Source organism: Salvelinus alpinus, chromosome 1 (assembly GCF_045679555.1).
Source record: "Salvelinus alpinus chromosome 1, SLU_Salpinus.1, whole genome shotgun sequence".
NCBI lineage: Eukaryota > Metazoa > Chordata > Actinopteri > Salmoniformes > Salmonidae > Salvelinus > Salvelinus alpinus.
In genome coordinates, this window is record NC_092086.1 from 63283517 (window position 1) to 63307944 (window position 24428).

Below are 24428 nucleotides of genomic sequence, written 5' to 3' on the forward strand. Positions count from 1 at the left end.
GGGATTAAGGTCTGGGGAGTTTCCTGGCCATGGACCCAAAATATGGATGTTTTGTTCCCCGAGCCACTTAGTTATCACTTTTGCCTTATGGCAAGGTGCTCCATCATGCTGGAAAAGGCATTGTTCGTCACCAAACTGTTCCTGGATGGTTGGGATAAGTTGCTCTCGGAGGATGTGTTGGTACCATTCTTTATTCATGGCTGTGTTCTTAGGCAAAATTGTGAGTGAGCCCACTCCCTTGGCTGAGAAGCAAACCCACACATGAACGGTCTCAGGATGCTTTACTGTTGGCATGACACAGGACTGATGGTAGTGCTCACCTTGTCTTCTCCAAGCTTTTAACCGGATGCCCCAAACAATCAGAAAGGGGATTCAGAGAAAATGACTTTACCCCAGTCCTCAGCAGTCCAATCCCTGTACCTTTTGCAGAATATCAGTCTGTCCCTGATGTTTTTCCTGGAGAGAAGTGGCTTCTTTGCTGCCCTTCTTGACACCAGGCCATCCTCCAAAAGTCTTCGCCTCACTGTGCATGCAGATGCACTCACACCTGCCTGCTGTCATTCCTGAGCAAGCTCTGTACTGGTAGTGCCCCGATCCCGCAGCTGAATCAACTTTAGGAGAGGGTCCTGGCGCTTGCTGGACTTTCTTGGGCGCCCTGAAGCCTTCTTCACAACAATTGAACCGCTCTCCTTGAAGTTCTTGATGATCCGATAAATGGTTGATTTAGGTGCAAATCTTACTGGCAGCAATATCCTTGCCTGTAAAGCCCTTTTTGTGCAAAGCAATGATGACTGCACGTGTTTCCTTGCAGGTAGCAATGGTGGACAGAAGAAGAACAATGATCCCAAGCACCACCCTCCTTTTGAATCTTCCCGTCTGTTATTCGAACTCAATCAGCATGACAGAGTGATCTCCAGCCTTGTCCTCATCAACACTCACACCTGTGTTAACGAGAGAATCACTGACATGATGTCAGCTAGTCCTTTTGTGGCAGGGCTGAAATGCAGTGGAAATGTTTTTTTTTGAGATTCAGTTCATTTGCATGGCAAAGAAGGACTTTGCAATTAATTGCAATTCATCTGATCACTCTTCATAACATTCTGGAGTATATGCAAATTGCCATCATACAAACTGAGGCAGCAGACTTTGTGAAAATTTATATTTGTGTCATTCTCAAAACTTTTGGCCACGACTGTACAAGTAAAGGTAAAATACAATTCATTGCAAACAGTCTGCAATCATTTTTATAAATTCAGGGCTTGTGAAATTATACCTCGGCTAAATATAAGCCTTGCACAACCAAAAGACCAACTAATAATGTATTATTTTATCAAAATAGTTTAACCTACTTTTTGTAATAATCACTGATATGGCTTTCAAATATGTCTATGCCCTTTTTGTTAAACATTTCAACCGGAAAAATGCATAATGCACATTCACTAATAATGACTAACTTCTTGTAGCAGGCATTATAGAAAATAAACACAGGTCTCAAACAATCTCTCAAGCACAAGCCCACGTGCTAGTCAGTAGCCAGCTAATCTTTATAATTCAAGTTTAGCCAAATTGGATCCATTTGCTAGCTAACAAGGTGGAACAGTTGCATTGTTATGAAAACACTCTTCTGTCCGTCTCCAACTGAATGTTCAACCTCTCTTTCGTATCGTCTGAGATTCCCAAAGATTGGAAAGCTGCCGCGGTCATCCCCCTCTTCAAGGGGAGCTGGTCATGGGTGCACCTCAGCCATGCTCAAGGTCCTAAACGACATCATAACCGCCATCGATAAGAGACATTACTGTGCAGCCGTATTCATCGACCTGGCCTGGCCTTGTTTTCTCAAATGATTGCCTCGCCTGCTTTACCAACTACTTCTCTGATACAGTTCAGTGTGTCAAATCAGAGGGCCTGTTGTCCGGAACTCTGGCAGTCTCTATGGGGGTGCCACAGGGTTCAATCCTTGGTCCGACTCTCTTCTCTGTATACATCAATGATGTTGCTCTTGCTGCTGGTGATTCTCTGATACACCTCTACACAGACAACACCATTCTGTATACTTCTGGCCCCTCTTTGGACACTGTGTTAACTAACCTCCAGACGAGCTTCAATGCCATACAACTCTCCTTCCTTGGCCTCCAACTGCTCTTAAACGCAAGTACAACTAAATGCATGCTATTCAACCGATCACTGCCCGCAGCTGCTCGCTCGTCCAGCATCACTACTCTGGACGGCTCTGACTTAGAATACGTGGACAACTACAAATACCTAGGTGTCTGGTTAGATTGTAAACGCTCCTTCCAGACTCACATTAAGCATCTCCATTCCAAAATTAAATCTAGAATCGGCTTCCTATATCGCAACAAAGCATCCTTCACTCATGCTGCCAAACATACCCTCGTAAAACTGACCATCCTACCGATCCTCGACTTCGGTGATGTCATCTATAAAATAGCCTCCAACACTCTACTCAACAAACTGGATGCAGTCTATCACAGTGCCATCCGTTTTGTCGCCAAAGCCCCATACACTACCCACCATTGCGGCCAGTACGCTCTCGTTGGTTGGCCCTCGCTTCATACTCGTCGCCAAACCCACTGGCTACAGGTTATCTACAAGTCTCTGCTAGGTAAAGCCCCGCCTTATCTCAGCTCACTGGTCACCATAGCAGCACCCACTCGTAGCACGCACTCCAGCAGGTATATCTCACTGGTCACCCCCAAACCCAATTACTCCTTTGGTCGTCTTTCCTTCCAGTTCTCTGCTGCCAATGACTGGAACGAACTGCAAAAATCTCTGAAGCTGGAGACTCATATCTCCCTCACTAGCTTTAAGCACCAGCTGTCAGAGCAGCTCACAGATCACTGCACCTGTACATAGCCCATCTGTAAACAGCCCATCCATCTACCTACCTCATCCCCATACTGTATTTATTTATCTTGCTCCTTTGCACCCCAGTATCTCTACTTGCACATTCATCTTCTGCACATCTACCACTCCAGTGTTTAATTGCTATGTTGTAATTACTTCGCCACCATGGCCTATTTATTGCCTTAACTCCCTTATCTTACCTCATTTGCACTCACTGTATATAGACTTTTTGTTTTCTACTGTATGTTTTGTTTATTCCATGTGTAACTCTGTGTTGTTGTATGTGTCGAATTGCTATGCTTTATCTTGGCCAGGTCGCAGTTGCAATTGAGAACTTGTTCTCAACTAGCCTACCTGGTTAAATAAAGGTGAAAAAAAAAATGTAAAGCATGCTACCGTGTGCACTTTGTTCAGATGTTGAAATCTACATTATTTCTCAGAATGAGAACGAGTTGACAATTCCAAATATAAATTGTGCTTTATGCTTATTCCACATTTATAAAACAGACTAGACAGCCAATATAACAGTCTTGGCTAAAATGCTGCCAGTGGTACCGCAATGCCGCGTGCGACAAACTGAATGAATTTTCTAGAATCAATGTTCTTAATACTCCTATTTTAGTAGTTTATGCTCTGCGTGCAATTTGAGTAGTTGATACATAAAAAAGGTATCATTAGAAAGGTTAACTCCTCTACTACAGTAAAATAATGTCTCAAAGTCTTTCGGTGTCCATATGACTGATACTGTTGGACCAAAACTCAAATAGTGAGTTGAAACCGCTTGTCAGAGAGGAAGAAGTGATCTCAAATCTTTTTTATTGTGAGTGGCAGGGGAAGGGGCTTGGTGTGTATGTGTGTAAATGGGAAGGTGTACAGTCACAGCAGAAGGAGCGAAGGAGATGAGACCAAAAAGACAACATGTGGACATAAATGCTCATAAAAACAAAAAACTTGATTTTTGCAATACAGGTATTTGAAATATCTCCCTAAAACATTTAATTTGAATTAAATGTGATATATTACTCAATCCTACCTGTGTTCCCTTCATTGTCCGGTTTGTCCAGAGGGTACTCAGGCATACATTCCAAGAACAGTTCAAAGATGGCCGCCGCATTCTCTTTCCCATATTGCCCCAGAACGTGCATCGGTGACTGGCCCCTACAAAACAAAAAATAGCTCAGTGAACAAACACATTAAACCTTTCCCTTTGTCCTTCAACATCTTGATCTTACTTGCTGTTTTTAATGTAAGAGCTTCGGTGGGAAAGATTTCCAATGTATTTTTACATTAAGTAAATCAATTTGAACTGTAAAACGGAACTGAAGTACTGTTGAGGGAGTGTACCTGAGATTGAAGGCCTCAGCATCAATGTTGGACTCCGTGAGAAGGGCACGCACGTTATTAAGGCGACCCTGCATTACGGCCAGGTGCAGGGCTGAGGAGAGAAAAGAGAGGAAAACCTGAGTATTAGCACGAGCTAAACTGAGATGAGAGACAAAGAAACAGTTAAACGAGATTGCAGGGTAATGATATTGCATAGCAGAATTTCAAACTAATTACATTTCAGGAGTTGGAAATTGAATCTAAGCTGAAACAGCCTCATCTACGGTTGTGTCCCAAATGGCACCATCATCTCTACTTCCCTGGTCAAAAGTAGTGCACTATATATAGGGAATAGGGAGCCATTTGTGTTACAGCCTACATTACGTGTCAGTCAGTACCGTTGTTGCCATTCTCATCCACAGCGGTGAAGTCCACTCCGTTCTCCAGCAGCACAGAGCAGATAGCAGCCAGGTCCTGCTGGGCTGCCAGGTGTAGAGCTGTCTGTCTGTGTTTGGTCAGCTCATTCACTTTGGCCCCTGCCAGCAGCTGCAATGGACATACAAGAGTCAGATAGGAGTCGAAATCAGACACACAAGCATCTCAGACATGCACACAGACATTGGTTGCATTCCAGGTTGTCTCTTTTACATTTTAGTTGCATATCTCAGAACAGCATATTAAATGTGCTTCCTGACATTAAACACTTCACAATCTGATCATCTGCACACCATGACCGCAATTATGACGAAACACCCTAGACAGACAATTGGGGCTCTATTTTGCTGGGTTTGGATAATACCACCACACAGTTACAGTATTAACCTCACTAGGGTATGTGGGACGGTAGCGTCCCACCTCGTCAACAGCCAGTGAAACTGCAGGGCGCCAAATTCAAAACAGAAATCCATAATTAAAATTCCTCAAACACAAGTATTTTATACCATTTTAAAGATACACTTGTTGTAAAACCAGCCACAGTGTCCGATTTCAAAAAGGCTTTACGACGAAAGCACACCAAACAATTGTTAGGTCAGAGCCAAGTCACAGAAAAACACAGCCATTTTTCCAGCCAAAGAGAGGAGTCACAAAAAGCAGAAATAGAGATAAAATGAATCACTAACCTTTGATGATCTTCATCAGATGACACTCATAGGACTTCATGTTACATAATACATGCATGTTTTGTTCGGTAAAGTTCATATTTATATCCAAAAATCTCAGTTTACATTGGCGCGTTATGTTCAGTAGTTCCAAAACATCCGGTGATTTTGCAGAGAGCCACATCAATTTACAGAAATACTCATAATAAACATTGCTAAAAGATACAACTGTAATGCATGGAATTTTAGATCCACTTCTCCTTAATGCTACCGCTGTGTCAGATTTCCAAAAAACTTTACGGAAAAAGCACACCATGCAATAATCTGAGTACAGCGCTCAGAGACCAACACAACCCAAACAGATATCCGCCATGTTGTGTAGTCAACAGAAGTCAGAAATAGCATTATAAATATTCACTTACCTTTGATGATCTTCATCAGAATGCACTCCCAGGAATCCCAGTTCCAGAATAAATGTTTGATTTGTTCGATAATGTCCAACATTTATGTCCAAATGCCTCCTTTTTGTTTGCGCGTTTAGCCCAGTAATCAAAATTCATGACGCGCGATCACTAGGTGCAGACGAAAAGTCAAAAAGTTCCGTTAGTCCGTAGAAACATGTCAAACGATGTATAGAATCAATCTTTAGGATGTTTTTAACATAAATCTTCAATAATGTTCCAACCGGAGAATTCCATTGTCTTCAGAAATGCAATGGAACGCAAGCTAACTATCACGTGAACGCGCGTGGCCAGCTCGTAGCTCTCTGGCAGACCTCTGACTCATTCCCCTCTCATTCGCCCGCACTTCACAGTAGAAGCATCAAACAAGGTTCTAAAGACTGTTGACAACTAGTGAAAGCCTTAGGAAGTGCAATATGACGCCATAGACACTGTGTATTCGATAGGCAAAGAGTTGAAAAACTACAAACCTCAGATTTCCCACTTTCTGATTGGATTATTTCTCAGGTTTTTGCCTGCCATTTGAGTTCTGTATACTCACAGACATCATTCAAACAGTTTTAGAAACTTCAGAGTGTTTTCTATCCAAATCTAAATATATGCATATTCTAGCTTTTATGGCTGAGTAGCAGGCAGTTTAATTTGGGCACGCTTTTCATCCAAAATTCCCAATGCTGCCCCCTATCCTAGAAAAGTTAAGCCATGGAGCATGTTGATTGGCCAGTGAGTGGTCAAGCCCACGTCACACCTGTAAGTTATTAATGCATCAAAAGCCAGCCCTTTCTTTCCACAGCCAGCTACTGCGCCATTGATTCCGACTGTGCTACAGCGCCACGCAAGAGCACCAAGATCGACTTAATTTTGTTAAAATAGAGCCCAAAGACACAGCTATTCACAAAAATAACAGCTTCTCACACTGGTGAAAAAGCCGCTTAGCTACTGGTGAGAAGGTAGGGTAGGCATCATTACTAGGTTGCGGACGATGATCTCCGAGCCAGCCTGAACAGCCAGGTGTAGAGGAGTCTGCTTGGCAGCGTCCTGCACCCGGGAGTTCACGTTGGCCTGGACACTGATCAGGAACAGAACACTCTCGATGTCAGAGTTCTGCACCGCCACATGCAAGAAGTTACGCCCTTTGTTGTCCACCTGAGAGGAAAGAGAAGGATGGTGGGGGTTAAACTTCATCATACACAATGTGTTTGGCGTTAGTAACAAAGTAGGGATGGGCACGGTTATTTAAATATCCGAACAGACGTTAGGATTCGACCTATTTTAACTCTTAACACTCGTACCTGTATACAGACTCACAATAGCAGATTTGAAAACGGATAAGCACCTAAATTGGAACACAGTTGCTGTACAGTAACACTTTAAACATTATGTCAGAGCTCAAGGTCTCCACTTCACAGCGCAGTATTGTTTTGACTGACAGCGGTTCTGAACTTGAACACCACGAGAAAAGAAGTTGCTCCCACCACTCCCGCTAATTGGGTGACATTGCAAATGTTTTGTTGTCGGACTGAGGGAACTGCTTTAAATAGGGCTCAATGTATTTTGAAAGAGATGACGTTGAGGATTATAATAATTACCGCTTTGATGTCAAACAAGCAATCCAAGCACCCGTTAGTCCAAATGTGCACTTCACATATCCAGATCATAAAACTCATGTCATACACAGTGTCAATGTTTATGATCACTATGCTTGATGTAAAGTTACAAGATGACATAGCATCATACGTTGGGTTGTTCTGAACAGAATGAGCCTATGTTTGTCATATTGTGAAGACATTTGGTAGGGAACATGCACTTGAATGCACCGGACTATTCTAAGCGCACTAAAATAACGATCGTATTTTGTACCATGTTGGCAATAGAAAACGCTTTCAAATGATGGCTCTATCCCGAGAAAGTCTCCATTTAAGTTTAAAATCTAAATAAATGTTACATTTTATATATATTATCCGGATATACCCCCCCCAATTATATAATTTGAATAGTGAAATCATTTCAAATGCCCATCCCTGTGTATGTCTCTCACCTGTTCGGCAGCCCCGGGCTCTCTCTTGAGGATGGCCTCTGCAGCCTTGTTGTTTTTGTGTGTCATGGCGCAGGCAAAGGGGGTCATGCCCAGGCGATCACGCGCGTTCAGACGTATGTCTGGGTGGGATATGAGCTGCTGGATGATGACATTGTGTTGGTTGCTAATGGCAACGTGGATAGGCGCTCGGCCCTCTGCGTCCTGGGTAGACACAGCTCATATTAGCCACAATAAACGGGGTTTGATGGGACAGACACGAGACACTCCTCACTCACTCATTAAGCATGCTTTTGGACCACGATTCTCAAAGTGGAGGAATCTATTAAAAGTGAGGAGTGGGAGATGCCTGTGCTTAGAGGAGTGACTGCCAGGTGAAACTGACCTGTGGATTGACAGTCAGGGAGACTGCATATGCTGAAAAACTGCAGTAGATGTTCTAGGCTCCAGGAGGAATAAAACGCCTAAGTAAGTAAGTAAGTAAGTAAGTAAGTAAGTAAGTAAGTGAGACATACCTGTGTGTTGACATTGGCCCCAAACTCCAGAAGGCACTGCACCACCTCCTCCAGCCCCCATCTGCCTGCCAGATGGAGGGGTGACTGTCCGTCCCTGGCCTCCTCATCCCCCTCTCCGTTAAGACCTGGACGCCGTGGGCTGTTTACATCACAACCACTAGAGGAGAGACAGGGTTAGATTAGACACAGTCATTAGGCACAGATCACACTGGTTAACCATGAAACTACTTCCTCTTGCTGACTCATTCAGAACCAAGATGGATTACTCAACTATGCTGAATAAAAATATTTTTTTAAACGCAACAATTTCAAATATTTTACTGAGTTACAGTTCATATAAGAAAATCAGTCAATTTAAATAAATTCATTAGGCCCCAATCTATGGACTTCACATGACTGGGCAGGGGTGCAGCCATGGGTGGGCCTTTGAGGGCATAGGCCCAGCCACTGGGGAGCCAGGGCCAGCCAAACAGAATAGGTTTTTCCCACAAAAGAGCTTTATTACAGACAGAAATACTACCCCCCAAGCAGTTGTGAGGCCAGTTGGACATACTGCAAAGTTCTCTAAAACGACGTTAGAGGCAGTTTATGGTAGAGAAATGAACATTAAATTATCTATCAACAGCTCAGGTGGATATTCCTGCAGTCAGCATGCCAATTGCGCACACCCTCAAAACTTGAGACATCTATGGCATTGTGTGACAAAACTGCACATATATGACTGGCCTTTTATTGTCCCCCCAGCACAAGGTGCACCTGTGTAATGATCATATTGTTTAATCAGCTTCTTGATATGCCACACCTGTCAGGTGGATGGATTGCTAACTAACAGGGATGTAAATCAATTTCTTCACAACATTTTTAGAGAAATAAGGAACATTTCTGGGATTTTTTATTTCAGCTCATGAAACACGGGAGCAACACTTTACCTGTTGCGTTTCTGTTTTTGTTCAGTGTAGATTCAACTCAACTGGAATCTGGAGAATTATCACTCCACAAATAAAGAATGGATAAATGGGAATGCTCAAAGGTGCAAACATGGCAGCTAGTGTAAAAGTTGGCCAAACTCTATAGGTGACTGTGTAAAAGTAAATAAACTGTTTGAATTAGCAGCCAAACAACAATACACTAATAAGCACCCAAATTGGAACATAGTGGCTGTACACTAACGTGCGATACATGACATCAGAGCTCTGGCTCTGCGCATCACCATATGGGTTTGTACGAGCACCGTGCCCCCATCCCTCACGGTAATTGGGCAACATTTGCAAATGTTTTGTTGTCCAAGTGAGGTTAATGCTGTAAATTAAGATGACTCGGTGCATTTTGAAAGATGAGGCATTGAGGATTATAAATCAGGGATGCAAACTGGTGAGGGCCGAAAAATACATTTAGCACAGAAACACGCAAAACAAAATTGCCTATTTTCACAGTGGGGTTGTCACAATACCAACATTTTACTAATGTGATACCAGGCTAAGTATCACGATACCGAGTAGTATAGTGTCGTGACTTTACTTTCATTAATCTAATTACCTATTTAATCCACGAAATATGTTTAATTGTTACCCAATTAAATTAATTATGTTACAATTAACTCAGTAGGATTTGGGGCACCATGGAAGAAGTTGTTTAGAGAGTTACCATCTCCCAAATTAAACTTGAAGGTCCCATTTCATCAATAAACAGTCCTCTTCATAATTATTACCTCTTATCATCATTCTGACCATTCGTAAACTTCCTGGATCTGCAAAAACCCCAGCCTACCTCATTATTCAGTACTACACATACTGGTTTAATTATTTATTTACTCGCTTACTAAATAATAACACAATAAACATACACCCTTTACATGAGAAAGGCCCTTAGCGGACCGACAAGATATGACTGCTTGTTACAACAGATACAGTTGAAAGTCGGAAGTTACATACACCTTAGCCAAATACATTTAAACTCAGTTTCACGATTCCTGATATTTAATCCTTGTAAAAATGCACTGTCTTAGGTCAGTTAGGATCACCACTTTATTTTGAGAATGTGAAACATCAGAATAATAGTAGAGAGAATTATTTATTTCAGCACATTCCCAGTGGGTCAGAAGTTTACATACATTCAATTAGTATTTGGTAGCATTGCCTTTAAATTGTTTAATTTGGGTCAAACGTTCCGGGTAGCCTTCCACAAGCTTCCCACAATAAGTTGGGTGAATTTTGGCCCATATCTCTTGACACAGCTGGTGTAACTGAGTCAGGTTTGTAGGCCTCCTTGCTCGCACACGCTTTTTCAGTTCTGCCGACACATTTTCTATGGGATTGAGGTCAGGGCTTTGTGATGGCCACTCCAATACCTAGACTTTGTTGTCCTTAAGCCATTTTGCCACAACTTTGGAAGTATGCTTGGGGTCATTGCCCATTTGGAAGACCCACTTGCGACCATGCGTTAACTTCCTGACTGATGTCTTGAGATGTTGCTTCAATATAGCCACAATTTTCCTGCCTCATGATGCCATCTATTTTGTGAAGTGCACCAGTCCCTCCTGCATCAAAGCACCCCCACAACATGATGCTGCCACCCCCATGCCTCACAGTTGGGATGGTGTTCTTCAGCTTGCAAGCCTGCCTCTTTTTCCTCCAAACATAACGATGGTCATTATGGCCAAACAGTTCTATTTTTGTTTCATCAGACCAGAGGACATTTCTCCAAAAAGTATGATCTTTTCCCCTATGTGCAGTTGCAAACCGTAGTGTGGCTTTTTTAACAGCGGTTTTGGAGCAGTAGTTTCTTCCTTGCTGAGCGGTCTTTCAGGTTATGTAGATATAGGACTCGTTTTACTGTGGATATAGATATTTTTGTACCCGTTTCCTCCAGCATCTTCACAAGGTCCTTTGCTGTTGTTCTGGGATTGATAAGCCCGTTTCGCACCAATGTACGTTCATCTCTAGGAGACAGAGCGCGTCTCCTTCCTGAGGGGTATGACGGCTGCGTGGTCCCACGGTGTTTATACTTGCGTACTATTGTTTGATTTTCCCATGATGTCAAGCAAAGAGGCACGGAGTTTGAAAGAAGGCCTTGAAATACATCCACAGGTACACCTCCAATTGACTCAAATTATGTCAATTAGCCTCCCAGAAGCTTCTAAAGGCATGGCATCATTAACTGCAATTTTCCAAGCTGTTTAAAGGCACAGTCAACTTTGTGTATATAAACTTCTGACCCAGTGGAATTGTGATACAGTGAATTATAAGTGAAATAATCTGTCTGTAAACAATTGTTGGAAAAACTACTTGTGTCATGCACTAAGTAGATGTCCTAACCAACTTGCCAAAACTATAGTTTGTTAACAAGAAATTTGTGGAGTGGTTGAAAAACAAGCTAATAACTCCAACCTAAGTGTATGTAAACTTCCGACTTCAACTGTAGATAGCGAATGAGAGAAAGAGAACAAGAGAGAGAACGAGAGAGAGAGAGAACGAGAGAGAGAGAGAGAACGAGAGAGAGAACGAGAGCGAGAGAGAGAACGAGAGAGAGGACACTTATCGTGGATACATTCTAGGACTGTCCTCATATTAATCATATAACTTGCACACGAACCGCAGCCCGTTTGGAATAAGAAATCATTCATGTATTTACGTGTGAAATTCCTTCATTCGTCGTTTATCTCGGTCAGAACCAAGCCTTCTCTGAAATTTGTTGGCCTTCCCACTGTATGGCTCTGATTTTCCAAAATGGGTCTCCACGTTCCCGTCTTCTACTGTTGTTCACTCTGGAAGATAACCAGCCATGTCGACGGTTCCCATTGGTGATGAGCGTAGTACGATAGTCTCACTTTTATTCGCTTTTCTCGATATCTGACTTAAGACAGCTAATCAGCTGTACCAGTGATTGTCTGAGGTGAGCTTCTCGCCTCTTCCTCCTCGTGTTGGTATTCAGGATTCAGACAACGATGTGCATAAGCTAAATCTCTTCGTCTCTCTGGTCCAAAGGAAGGTGAGTTCATTTCTTCACCTCGTGTTGAGGTTCAAAGCGTCAACCATTTCCAACATGAAGCTACCCGCCTCACATTTCAAGGTTGAAACCTTTTCCAAGCCTTTATGCACTCTTGGTCAAAAGGGGCGTTCTGTCATGGTGACAAGCTATCTGACCTCACCTCGGGGCGTGGATACTTAATGTGCAAAGGATATGATTACAAGTTCTCTTATGACTCCTAAATTCACATTCCTATCTTAACAAAATTACTTTCATAATTTGTCATATTGTATGCACCACATATTGGATGAACACTTGACAGATAAAGGGGTATCCTTTCTAAGTTACAGTATTTGGTCATTACAGTTTTTACTGACATCGCAAATGTAAAAAAAAACAAGTTAGTTTTCTACATCTACCCACTGACCATTCCCCACGTTCTTCTGTTAGAAATATTGTTCCGATATTCACTTTTTGGACATTAGAGTTTTGGGTGGGCAAAAGTCTATCTAGACAAAGGCATTCCTTTGGTTGATACTAAAACGGAGAAAGAGAGAGAGAACGAGATCTCTCCTGCTTAAATTTACGACCGGGTATAAACGGTCAACCATCCAGCAACCTCCCTCTCCCCTCTGTGGGAAAAAAGAGAAGCCTGGTTACTGTCACAATCCCACCAGTCTGATCCTCACAGGACAGTCATGACAATAGTGACACCACAGGGTTTGCCACGCCAATAATTAAACAAATATAACATCACTGTCTGCACACCCCAGCTTGCCATCATGTCTAAATAACATTTCAAAACTGATGGCGATGCGCAAAAAGAACAGACGATGAGAAGCAGCTGAGTAGGCTAATGGCTGGTTAGGGGGATGCGACTGGCTGCTCACAGCTGTCACACAGGATATTGGATGAAGCACCCATTCTGATAGAACATATCTGACATCCCGCTCTGAACTCTGATATTCTTTTGTAGGGCAGGGATGCATTCTGTGCTCAGTCATTAATATCGAGAGAGAAGGTAGTGATCACACAGGGAACAGATCTATTCGCAGCCCTCTATTATAGCTCAATGGGAGATACACTCTGCTTCTGAGCACTTTGTCAGACCCCCTCGTGACTTTCTATGCGCACCAAAATTACGATCGGTTTCTCTGAATTGCCTTGTGAAAGCTTAGCACTAAGACCGTATTTTATCATTTAGCTAGTCATGTTGGCAATAGAACAAGCTTTCAAAACATGCCCACCTTACCCAGATTGCGATTTATAATACACCGTTATTGGATTGCCTAAAGAGTAATTCTGTGATGGCAGGGATGTGTTCCAAATTAACTTAAAGTGTGCTTGCTCTAGTTCCTAAACGGCACAGCTAAGAGAGCTCCAAAAAGTACCTTATAGTTGAAGAATCTTCTTTGAGTCATAAAAGTGCACTGAAATGGCTTAGGAACTGTGCACACTTTGGAAAGGTGTGTGGCCACTTGGAGACACCAGTTAGTCCTCATTCAAACCCTTGTAAATGTTTTGTTTTACAGTATGGTTGCACCTAGCCCACATTTTCCAGGAATAGTCTCCTGTTACTGAATGTATCCAGAGGTAGGGCTGAGCGGTGTACCATATTTTACTATATACCGGTATTGATGCAAGGACCAGTTTGGGTTTTTACTTTACCTTGTATTACGGAATTTGAATGTTTGGTTTGTTAAAATGTGATATGCCGTGTTTTACGTACATCTTTATAGTTTACACCACTACTTCATCCACCTCTGGCCTGCTCGCCTCCCTACCTCTGAGGAAGTACAGTTCCCGCTCAGCCCAGTCAAAACTGTTCGCTGCTCTGGCACCCCAATGGTGGAACAAACTCCCTCACGACGCCAGGTCAGCGGAGTCAATCACCACCTTCCGGAGACACCTGAAACCCCACCTCTTTAAGGAATACCTAGGATAGGATAAAGTAATCCTTCTAACCCCCTCCCCCCCTTAAAAGAGTTAGATGCACTATTGTAAAGTGGTTGTTCCACTGGATATCATAAGGTGAATGCACCAATTTGTAAGTCGCTCTGGATAAGAGCGTCTGCTAAATGACTTAAATGTAATGTAAATGTAATGTAAATGTACTTGAGTCATCCCTCTCCATGCCACTTTCCACACAGACCTAGCCCTGCCCCGTCACTCAAGGAGCACATTTGTTGTTGCTTGACCGGGAGGGACTTGTGTTCAGTCTGCATGGTCAATGCAGCACATGCAACAATGTTGATGACAACGATGTTTCCACTTTGCTTATTAATATAAATCCACAAGCGTTATATAATTGCACTATTAGTTTGTGTTTCTTACTTCTGCAAACAGCTAGTTGGTATTTTCTTTGCAAGTTTCATCTAAATTGTGTTAGCTAGCTCACTAATAAATCTACTGAATCAGAACTATACAGCCTGATACTCGTGATGGCGTAGGCCTAAATCAGCATATTTTTTGTGCAACAGTTTCTTCTAAATCACAGAGGAATAGCCAAAGCATGAATATGTTGGCTACATGAAGAAACATTTAATGTAGCCAGAGATTATAGAGTCCCCTAGAAAACCACTGACCAACACTTTGGTTGCTACCCAGTCACAATAACTCCTCCTTGGCATTTTCATTTGTTGTCATGGCAAACACTCTATTCAAAGTGCCCTCAATTACTTATATTCTAACTAATGCATTTCCATGATTCCAACAGTTCAGCCAAGTGTTTTGAACTAAATTGCAAGTCAAATAGCAATTGCAACATTAGGTTAAAAATAAGGCCTCGGATTTTTGCCCATATCGTGCAGCCTTATGTGCTAGTGTGAAAATTCTCTCAAATCAGTGCAGGAAATTAAGAAATTGATTAAAATACAGGGGGGGGGGAAATTGGTTGATGTTGAACAGTATAAAACAATCAGAATGAAGAAAGACCCATTGAAATCACTTAGAATGTATGTGTTGCCCCCCTAGGGTCACGCACAACTAATAAAGCAAAATGTATAACTTATATTATTCAAAAACATGAAATAGCGTCAAAGATATGAAAAATATTGTGATACTATATTTGGGCCTTATTGCCCTGCCATATCCAGAGTATTTTCAGATTTAGTTGTCAACAAATGGCGCAAAAAGTACAGTAAATGTAAAAGGCACATAAAACCAACAGTGTAATGTTTGGATTCAGTGTTGTGTCAGGTGAACTGTTGTGTATTCACCTTTGGTCTAATAATTTGTATGTACAGTTGAAGTCGGAAGTTTACATACACCTAGGTTGGAGTCATTAAAACTCATTTTTCAACCACTCCACAAATTTCTTGTTAACAAACTAGATTTTTGGCAAGTCAGTTAGGACATCTACTTTGCGCATGACACAAGTAATTTTTCCAACAATTGTTTACAGACAGATTATTTCACTGTATGACAATTCCAGTGGGTAAGCATTTTACATACACTAAGTTGACTGTGCCTTTAAACAGCTTAGAAAATTCCAGAAAATGATGTCATGGCTTTAGAAGCTTCTGATAGGTTAACTTGTTATGGATAGGGGCAGCATTTTCACGTTTGGATGAAAAGCGTGCCCAGAGTAAACTGCCTGCTACTCAGTCCCAGTTGCTAATATATGCATATAATTAGTAGATTTGGATAGAAAACACTCTGAAGTTTCTAAAACTGTTTGAATGATGTCTGTGAGTATAACATAACTCATATGGCAGGCAAAAACTTGATTAAAAAATCCAACCAGGAAGTGGGAAATCTGAGGTTGGTCGTTTTTCAACTCATTCCCTATTGAAGATACAGTGGGATATGGGTCATGTTGCACTTCCTAAAGCTTCCACTAGATGTCAACAGTCTTTAGAACCTTGTTTGATGCTTCTACTGTGAAGTGGGGCCGAATGAGAGGGGAATGAGTCAGAGGTCTGCCAGAATGCCTTGAGCTCGTGACGCTCGTTCACGTGAGAGCGAGCTCTGTTCCATTGCTTTTCTGAAGACAAAGGAATTCTCCGGTTGGAACATTATTGTTTAAAGATTGATTCTATACTTCGTTTGACTTGTTTCTACGGACTGTAATATGACTTTTCGTCTGAACTTTTGCCTGGACCTGCCCGCGCGTCGTGAGTTTAGATTGTGTACTGAACGCGCAAACAAAAAGGAGGAATTTGGACATAAATGATGGACTTCATGGAACAAATCAAACATTTATTGTGGAACTGGGATTCCTGGGAGTGCATTCTGACGAAGATCATCAAGTGTAAGTGAATATTTATAATGCTATTTCTTATGTTGACTCCAACATGGCGGATATCTTCTTGGGTTGTGTTGGTCTCTGAGCGCCGTAATCAGATTATTGCATGGTTTGCTTTTTCCGTAAAGTTTTTTTGAAATCTGACACAGCGGTTGCATTAAGGAGAAGTATATCTTTAAATCTGTGAATAACACTTGAATCTTTAATCAATGTTTATTATGAGTATTTCTGTGATTTGATGTGGCTCTGTGCAAATTCACGGGATATTTTGGAGGCAAAGCCAAATGTAAACTGAGGTTTTTGGATATAAATATGAACTTGATCGAACAAAACATACACGTATTGTGTAACATGTTGTCCCGGGAGTGTCATCTGATGAAGCATATCAAAGGTTAGTGATTAATTTTATCAATATTTCTGCTTTTTGTGACTCCTCTCTTTGGTTGGAAAATCACTGTATGCTTTCTGTGACTAGTTGCTGACCTAACATAATGATATGTTCTGCTTTCGCCGAAAAGCTTTTTTGAAATCGGACACTGTGGTTGGATTAACGAGAATTTTATCTTTAAAATGGTGTCCAATACTTGTATGTTTGAGAAAATTGAATTATGAGATTTCTGTTGATTGAATTTGGCGCCCTGCAATTTCATTGGCTGTTGGCGAGGGGTTCCGCTGAACCCCAGTCCTAGACAGGTTAATTGACATCATTTGAGTCAATTGGAGGTGTACCTGTGGATGTATTTCAAGGCCAACCTTCAAACTCAGTGCCTCTTTGCTTGACATCATTGGAAAATAAAAAGAAATCAGCCAAGACCAAATTGTAGACCTCCACAAGTCTGGTTCATCCTTGGGAGAAATTTCAAAACGCCTGAAGGATATCACATTCATCTGTACAAACAATAGTACGCAAGTATAAACACCATGGGACCACGCAGCCGTCACACCGCTCAGGAAGGAGAAGCGTTCTCTCCTAGAGATGAACGTACTTTGGTGCTAAAAGTGCAAATCAATCCCAGAACAACAGCAAAGGACCTTGTGAAGATGCTGGAGGAAACGGGTACAAAAGTACCTATATCCACAGTAAAACGAGTCCCATATCGAAATAACCTGAAAGGCCGCTCAGCAAGGAAGAAGCCACTGCTCCAAAACCGCCATAAAAAATCCAGACTACGGTTTGCAACTGCACATGGGGACAAAGACTGTACTTTTTGGAGAAATGTCCTCTGGTCTGATAAAACAAAAATGGAACTGTTTGGCCATAATGACCATTGCTATGTTTTGAGGAAAAAGGGGGAGGCTTGCAAGCCGAAGAACACCATCCCAACCGTGAAGCACGGGGGTGGCAGCATCATTCAGAAAATAGATGATTTGCAGTATCGATCAGAAGGTCATTACCACTAAATTAATTAATAGGGAAACTTTAGGTGTGCCGCAGAATTTTATATGCCATCAAGATGCCACAAAAAAATGTCATGTTGGAAACCACTGCTGTGTAGCTCAGTTGGTAGAGCACGGCACTTGCAATGCAAGGAATATGGGCACATTGAGGGATATTAAAAGGGCATTAAAAGGTGAGGTGCCACTCTCTCAGATATAAAAAAGCAGTTTATATATTTCCTATAAAGAGGGATGAGTATAATTTGCTGTGAGACCACAGTAAGGGCTGAGTGCAGCCACCCGTTGAGGGATGAGTGCATTAGAAGGTGAGACGCGTCGGCAACACTCGCTCCATTATACAAATAGGTTAATTTGATCAAGAGGAATGAGTGCGTTGTGAGGGATGAGTGTGATCAGACAGACCTGCGGATGAGGAAGCAGGCGGTGACCTCGTTGTTCTCATCCACAGCCCTATGGAGGAGGGTCTGCTGACAGCCTGAGGGACCAGAGCTCCAACTGGTGGCATCACAACCGTGTCGGACCTACAGTAGCAAAGACAAGCAGACATTCACATACCAATCCCACTCAAAACTAGGACCAGCCAGAAGTTCTCTCCTGACCTGGATGACTCCTGGCCCTACTCATGACAAGCACGTTATTGACTAGAATACTTGAGGCTCTCACATACAACCATCATGGGATTACATGGTCACTTATTTACATTAATCTGTGGGCTTCCACTTCCACAACCTTCCTCTTCCTCCCCCCATCGCTTTCTCCTTTACCCCCCTCTTCCTCCCCTCTCCTCCAATCTCACCAGTGTGGACGCGATGTCCTCGAGACCGTTCTCCAGGGCCAGCCACAGAGGGGGATGTCCCCTCTCGTCCACCACGGACATGTCGGCCCCCCGTGTGCAGATGGCGTCCACCACCAGGGGGAGTTGGTTACTGATGGCCAGCTGCAGCGCCGTCTCACCCTCCTGGGTTCTGCAAGGAGAGACACGTTGTTTAAAAACTTTTTTTTGTTACACCTACTTACATAAACACCTCACAGGGATACTCAGCCAATGTGTAACACTACAGATCATATCACCTATGGCTTGTGCTTCCATACATCTTTGCATTGTTGTATAAAATGGGAGACTGCTCCACAGTTTCTTTATGATACGTTATCTGACTTTTAAAATTCCCCTCGAGGGGAAATAAAGAACTGAGAAATGCATCTGCTGGTTTATGAAGCTCTTGATCTGAGTCCTCCTACTTGACATTGATGTCAGCCTGGTGCTCCAGGAGGAACAGGGCACTCTTGCTGTCCTGTCTGCGGATGGCCATGTGCAGCAGGGTCTGACCGTTGGACATGGTGTCGTTGATGGACGCCCCAGAGCCCAGGAGTTGGGCTGCTATGGTGTGCATACCTGAGAGACAGACGAGAGGACACAGACATACTGAAAGCTGTGGATCCCGAATGGCAGTGAGGTTGAACACATGATCTGATGCAGATCTTGCTATACTTGCTATATTGTATTTACTTCGCCACCATGGCCTTTTTTTGCCTTCACCTCCCTTATCTCACCTCACATTGTATATAGACTTATTTTTCTACTATATTATTGACTGTATGTTTGTTTTACTCCATGTGTAACTCCGTGTTGTTGTATATGTCGAACTGCTTTGCTTTATCTTGGCCAGGTCGCAATTGTAAATGAGAACGTGTTCTCAACTTGCCTACCTGGTTAAATAAAGGTGAAATAAAAATAAAATAGTTCCGTAAGACCAAACTACCCTTTTAAAATCTTGTCAATTGCACATCTCCACTGTTAATTTGTTCTGTATCTTGATCTAAGAGGGGGAAAAGTCCAAAAGGAGCAGGTGCAAAGCACATGCAAAGCAGTGGAGCACACGGCAGGATCCAGAACTCAATCTGGGATAATCTGTAAGGGGAACTACTGCTCGACTCCAGCGTGGACTACGTCTATAGCAGCGGTTCCCAACCTTCTCCTTTCTGGGGACCACCAAATTAGTCAAAAGCTTGAGGACCACCATTTGCAGAGTCAAAAATAATTTTAACAAAATCTCTTGGCGGTCGAATTTAGCAGTGAAAGGCCTATTATTAACAATTTTCATTGTGATAAGTAAATGTAAAAATTGCTTAAAATACTATAGGAAGTATTAATAGTAATTAGGAAGAAAACAAATATATATTTTATTTACGTTTAAAATGTGCGGACCCACAGGTTGAAAACCACTGGTCTATGGACTATGTTTTAGGTTGGACTATCATGACTAAAAACGTTTGGATGCACATACCTCCTCTGTTTGTCTCGCTATCCATGGCATGCGAGACTGGAAAAGGAGGAGGAAGTGTGAAGGTGTGAGCCCTACAAGGACATGAAACTACTCCGTTTTTAAAGTGATACGCCGCAATTCTGGCAATTAAGTCATCTTTCTACTTACTCAGTCAGATGAACTGGTGGAGTACCCGTAGTCTTCCAATGACTAGAAGTCCACAGGTACATTAGCATATGCTAGCGTACCTGTAGAGTGTGAGTCATTGCGCTTACGCTTGTTAACATTGGCTCACAAAATGACCTCTAATTTCTTTCATACTGCACGCAGAGAGATAAAATTCATGTCCATAAATTAATCTGACTCTGGTTATGTAGACAAAGGCCATAATCTCACAGTATCCCTTTAAAAGCATTTGAAATTGATAGAGCGTCGGCAGGCTCTTTCACACTGACATAGCTAGTAGCTACCCATCTGATGTGTAGCGTTTTTGTTGTTGGTGAAGCCTACCTGTCCAAAGGGCTAGGCCCAACACCGTCTGGTCCATGGAGTCTTTGAGGCTGAAGTCTGGGATGATCTGCAGGTTGTTGGTGGCGTGAAGAGCATTGGCTGGAAACACCAGGAAATGAAATTGTCGGTATGCAGGTAACAATTCCAATTTTCCCTCTGGGTGTCAATCATGTTCATTCATCTCCCTGGGCTGCTTGACATGGAGATGCTGCCCACTGTCCACTAACCTACCTTTCTGCTCCAGGATGACTGACACCACGTCGGGGTGGTTGTGTATGATGGCCATGTGGAGCGGGCTCTGCAGGGACACCCCCTGGGCCAGGGCCTCGTCGGGGAGGGCCTTCTGCGTCTGCAGGTTAGGGTTAGCCCCTTGATGGAGAAGCTCTGCCGTCAGGCCAGCCAAACCACAGCGGCACGCCGTGTGGAGAGGGGTCTCACCCTATGGGGGAGGAGAGGAGACACACAGAGTCAGACATACAAGCAGACAGAATGGAAAGGGGGGGGGGGGGGGGTTAGATTGTATGAGGCAGTAGTTTGTGATGCAGTGCAGTATAACTTGTGATTCACTATTGCACTGTAGTGTCTGAAGTAGTAATGTGTGATGAACTGGCAGAGGTGTGATGCTTCATGTGATCCTGCAGTACATCATTACATACCCATTTGTTGGCATGGTTGACCTTTGCCCCATGTGTGGCCAGGAAGAGGGCAGCAGCCTCACTGCCTACACCCGTTGCCCTCTGCATGAGACAGTTCTCTGAGGAGGAATGGAGGGAGGGAATAAGCGAGAAAGAAAGGGGAAAATAAAGTAAGATTCAAAAACATAATAGTGCACTGATTTCCGTATTGTTTAATAATTTTATTGCATCATATTCATCAAAGTTACAAATCATACATAAACATGTATACATTTTAGCATGTTCCCTTCAAATCAGACATTTTACCTGTGGCTGTGTCTGGTGCATCTGGGTTACTGCCTCTCCGGATGAGCTGGGCAGCAAAGCTGTTTTCATCAAACAGTGTTCCATTCTCCACCACCGGAGCATCGTCCTCAAAGGGGTTAACGTTGGCGTCAGAGGACACGGTGATGTACTGCAGGGCCAGCCACAGAGCTGTGCTCCCCTCATGGTCCTTCAGCTCCAGGTCCAGCCTCGGGAGAGAGGCACAGGAGGGAAGTGAGGAGGAAAGAGCAGAGGAAAGAGGGGGGGGACGAGTGGAAAGATGACAGTATTACACCAGGAAATAGAGGCTACTCCTCAGGCTGTTTTCAATAAGGTCAATGGGGAGTAGGACCCAGGTCATTGGTTTAGTAAATGGTTTTCTGTTTTAACTCACTGTTTACACTGTAGGAGCTGGTTGAACACAAGCTCATTCCCCGACACCACCGCTTCTTGTAGAGGAGTTCTGGGAAACAAAAAACGTATAAAGTCACAGTATAGGGATCATGACAAAAAAACGTCATGTAACACAAACAGATCAAAGTATTGGAAGCAGGTGCAGATTTTCTCTATAAAGTTCAGATGCTGATTTGAAGTCAGAACAATCAGTCGAAACATCAACTCTCATTTGAATAGACCGTTGCTATATCACACCAGATGGGCTCGATGGATCAGAGGGATTGCCATATAGTATTACCCACCTTCCCTTGCTGTTCTGCATGTTGGGGTTGGCCCCTGTCTTGAGCAGGGCCTCTGCGATGCGGGCCATGCCACTCATCACCTCCCCAGAGTGCTTCTTGGGGCTAAAGGAACACACCAGGTGCAGGGGGGTCTCTACCGCCCCGACCGTGGCCGCGTTCACCTGGGCCAAGTGGCGGATCAGGAAGGTGGAGGCAAACTCATCACCTGCGGGGGCGGAGGGAGAGAAGGGGCCAGGGGAATCATGATCTGTCTCTCCATTCTCCACACTTTTCCATTCCATGACTGGCTGTGTGCAGGTGCTGTAGTAGTGCGCACATCAGGAGACGTGTGGAGAATTAGGACGCACAATGGGGTGTGTGTTAACCCTTAATATTCAACACGGTTCATCTCTAGCCCAGCATTGAGCTTACATAGGGAGGGCTGTGTTGTTGTGGATAATGCAATGTGCCTGAAGCCATATAGTACGTACTGTAGAGAGAATGTGCAGCACCCCCTACCTCTTTGGATGGCTTTGTGAAGGAGGCTCCAGCCACTCTGGTCCACCATGTCCACGTCTGCTTTGTTGTTGACCAGCGTGGTGGCGATACTCTCCAGTTTACGAGACAGAGCCAGGTCCAGGGCCAAGTCGCCATTGTTGTCCAGTTCATTCAGCTTCCCAGGCAACTGCAGATGTGGAGAATACAAGATGTATATAAAGAAGGAAAAAAAGGTATAGTTGGCTTCTCAACACTGGTCTGTAAACTGATCCTTTATCAGCACTCCAACAGACTCCTGATATACCCAATTCATCTTTAAGCGCCATGTTCCAAATTTCTGTATCGCAAGAATCAAGGCTTTTATATTTTTGTCTCTTCTTCGCTCCTTCCCACTTGCACAGACACTAAGCTCCTCCCCCTGCCACTCGACAACGACAAAATATTACTTATTTCTCTCTGACAACAAGCAGTTTCAACTCGCTATTTGCATTTGAGTTTTGGTCCAACAGAAATCGGTTGATTTTTTGTCTCAACTTCCAAAATTTAGCACAGAGCAGACCCTACTAAAACGGGACTATTGATGATTGTGGAAAATGACGCTCAGTTTGTCACACATTGCTAGCAGCATAAAATGCATTTATATAAGGAATTGACATAGCAACTAGAGAAATGCTTATCTTCTTATCCAGATAGGGCACTTGATTTCAACATTTTAAACAAAGTGAACAGGCTGTTGTTCTAACAGTTGGAGGTTGGAGACAGACAGGAGGGTGTATAACGATTAAACTATTCTACCTTATTAGCAAGCAAATAGATCCAAGTTGGCTAAACTTTAAATATAAAGATTAGCTGGCTACTGACTAGCATGTGGGCTTGTGCTTGAGAGATTGTTTATGGTCATTATTAGTGAATGTGCATTATGCATGGTTCTGGTAAAAATTGTAACAAAAAGGGCATTTTCAGAGACAGACTTGAAAGCCAGATTAGTGACTATTGGAAAAAAAAATTAAACTGTTAAACTATTTTGATAAAATAATGTCATTATTAGTGGGTCTTATGGTTGCGCAAGGCTTATATTTAGCCTAGATGTATTTTTTACAAGGCCTAAATTCATTAGAATATCCCTAACTGTTTGAAATAAAGTGTATTGACCTTTAAATTGTGGGGCAGGGTATGATTTTTAGGCGATATCGCCCAGCCCTAATACAGGCCCTGCTCCAGCTGAGATAACAGCCTATTGGTCTTCAGTGAAATTACTTCTCAGAGGAAGACCTGTGAAGCTCTCTCACCTGCGAGTCCATCTCAATGAGGTAGAGGAAGACCACATCTTCCCTCTCAACTTTGATGGCTTTGTGAAGAGGGAAATTTGTTTTAGACTTGATCATCTTGAAGAGCAGCGGGGCACTCATAGTGCTGAAGTCCTCTTTCCTCAGGTCATCCTGTTGAGACAAATAGGAGTTTTTTTTTTTAAATATATGAAAAAAGCTCTGTCATCTGGGTCCTAGAAATATCTTTACTAGAACAGACATTCCCATACTCCTTACAGGAGTCAGTCAGCTGAAGAAAGATGAAAAGTAATTTCCTCTGTTCTAGTCATTTACAAAAACTTGAGAATCACAGGGATCTGGCCGC

General features: G+C 42.9%; 1 protein-coding gene across 3 annotated transcripts in view; it reads right to left on the reverse strand.

Moving 5' to 3' along the window:
- The window catches only part of LOC139583004 (rabankyrin-5-like), a 45807-nt gene that overhangs the window by 12674 nt on the left and 8705 nt on the right, over positions 1–24428 (reverse strand). For 2 of the 3 annotated variants that reach the window (XM_071413614.1, XM_071413621.1), the window contains exons 6-22: positions 24086–24235; positions 22818–22983; positions 22320–22524; positions 22016–22084; positions 21625–21830; positions 21340–21437; positions 20915–21122; positions 20684–20782; positions 19149–19302; positions 18706–18874; positions 18312–18430; positions 8300–8456; positions 7788–7988; positions 6719–6895; positions 4587–4734; positions 4210–4300; positions 3899–4023 (exon numbers count right to left, since the gene is read on the reverse strand). In XM_071413614.1, coding sequence (XP_071269715.1) covers positions 3899–4023; positions 4210–4300; positions 4587–4734; positions 6719–6895; positions 7788–7988; positions 8300–8456; positions 18312–18430; positions 18706–18874; positions 19149–19302; positions 20684–20782; positions 20915–21122; positions 21340–21437; positions 21625–21830; positions 22016–22084; positions 22320–22524; positions 22818–22983; positions 24086–24235 — 2542 coding nt within the window. The remainder of the gene's footprint in view (positions 1–3898; positions 4024–4209; positions 4301–4586; positions 4735–6718; positions 6896–7787; positions 7989–8299; positions 8457–18311; positions 18431–18705; positions 18875–19148; positions 19303–20683; positions 20783–20914; positions 21123–21339; positions 21438–21624; positions 21831–22015; positions 22085–22319; positions 22525–22817; positions 22984–24085; positions 24236–24428) is intronic. The other variant, XM_071413631.1, reaches the window with a different exon arrangement.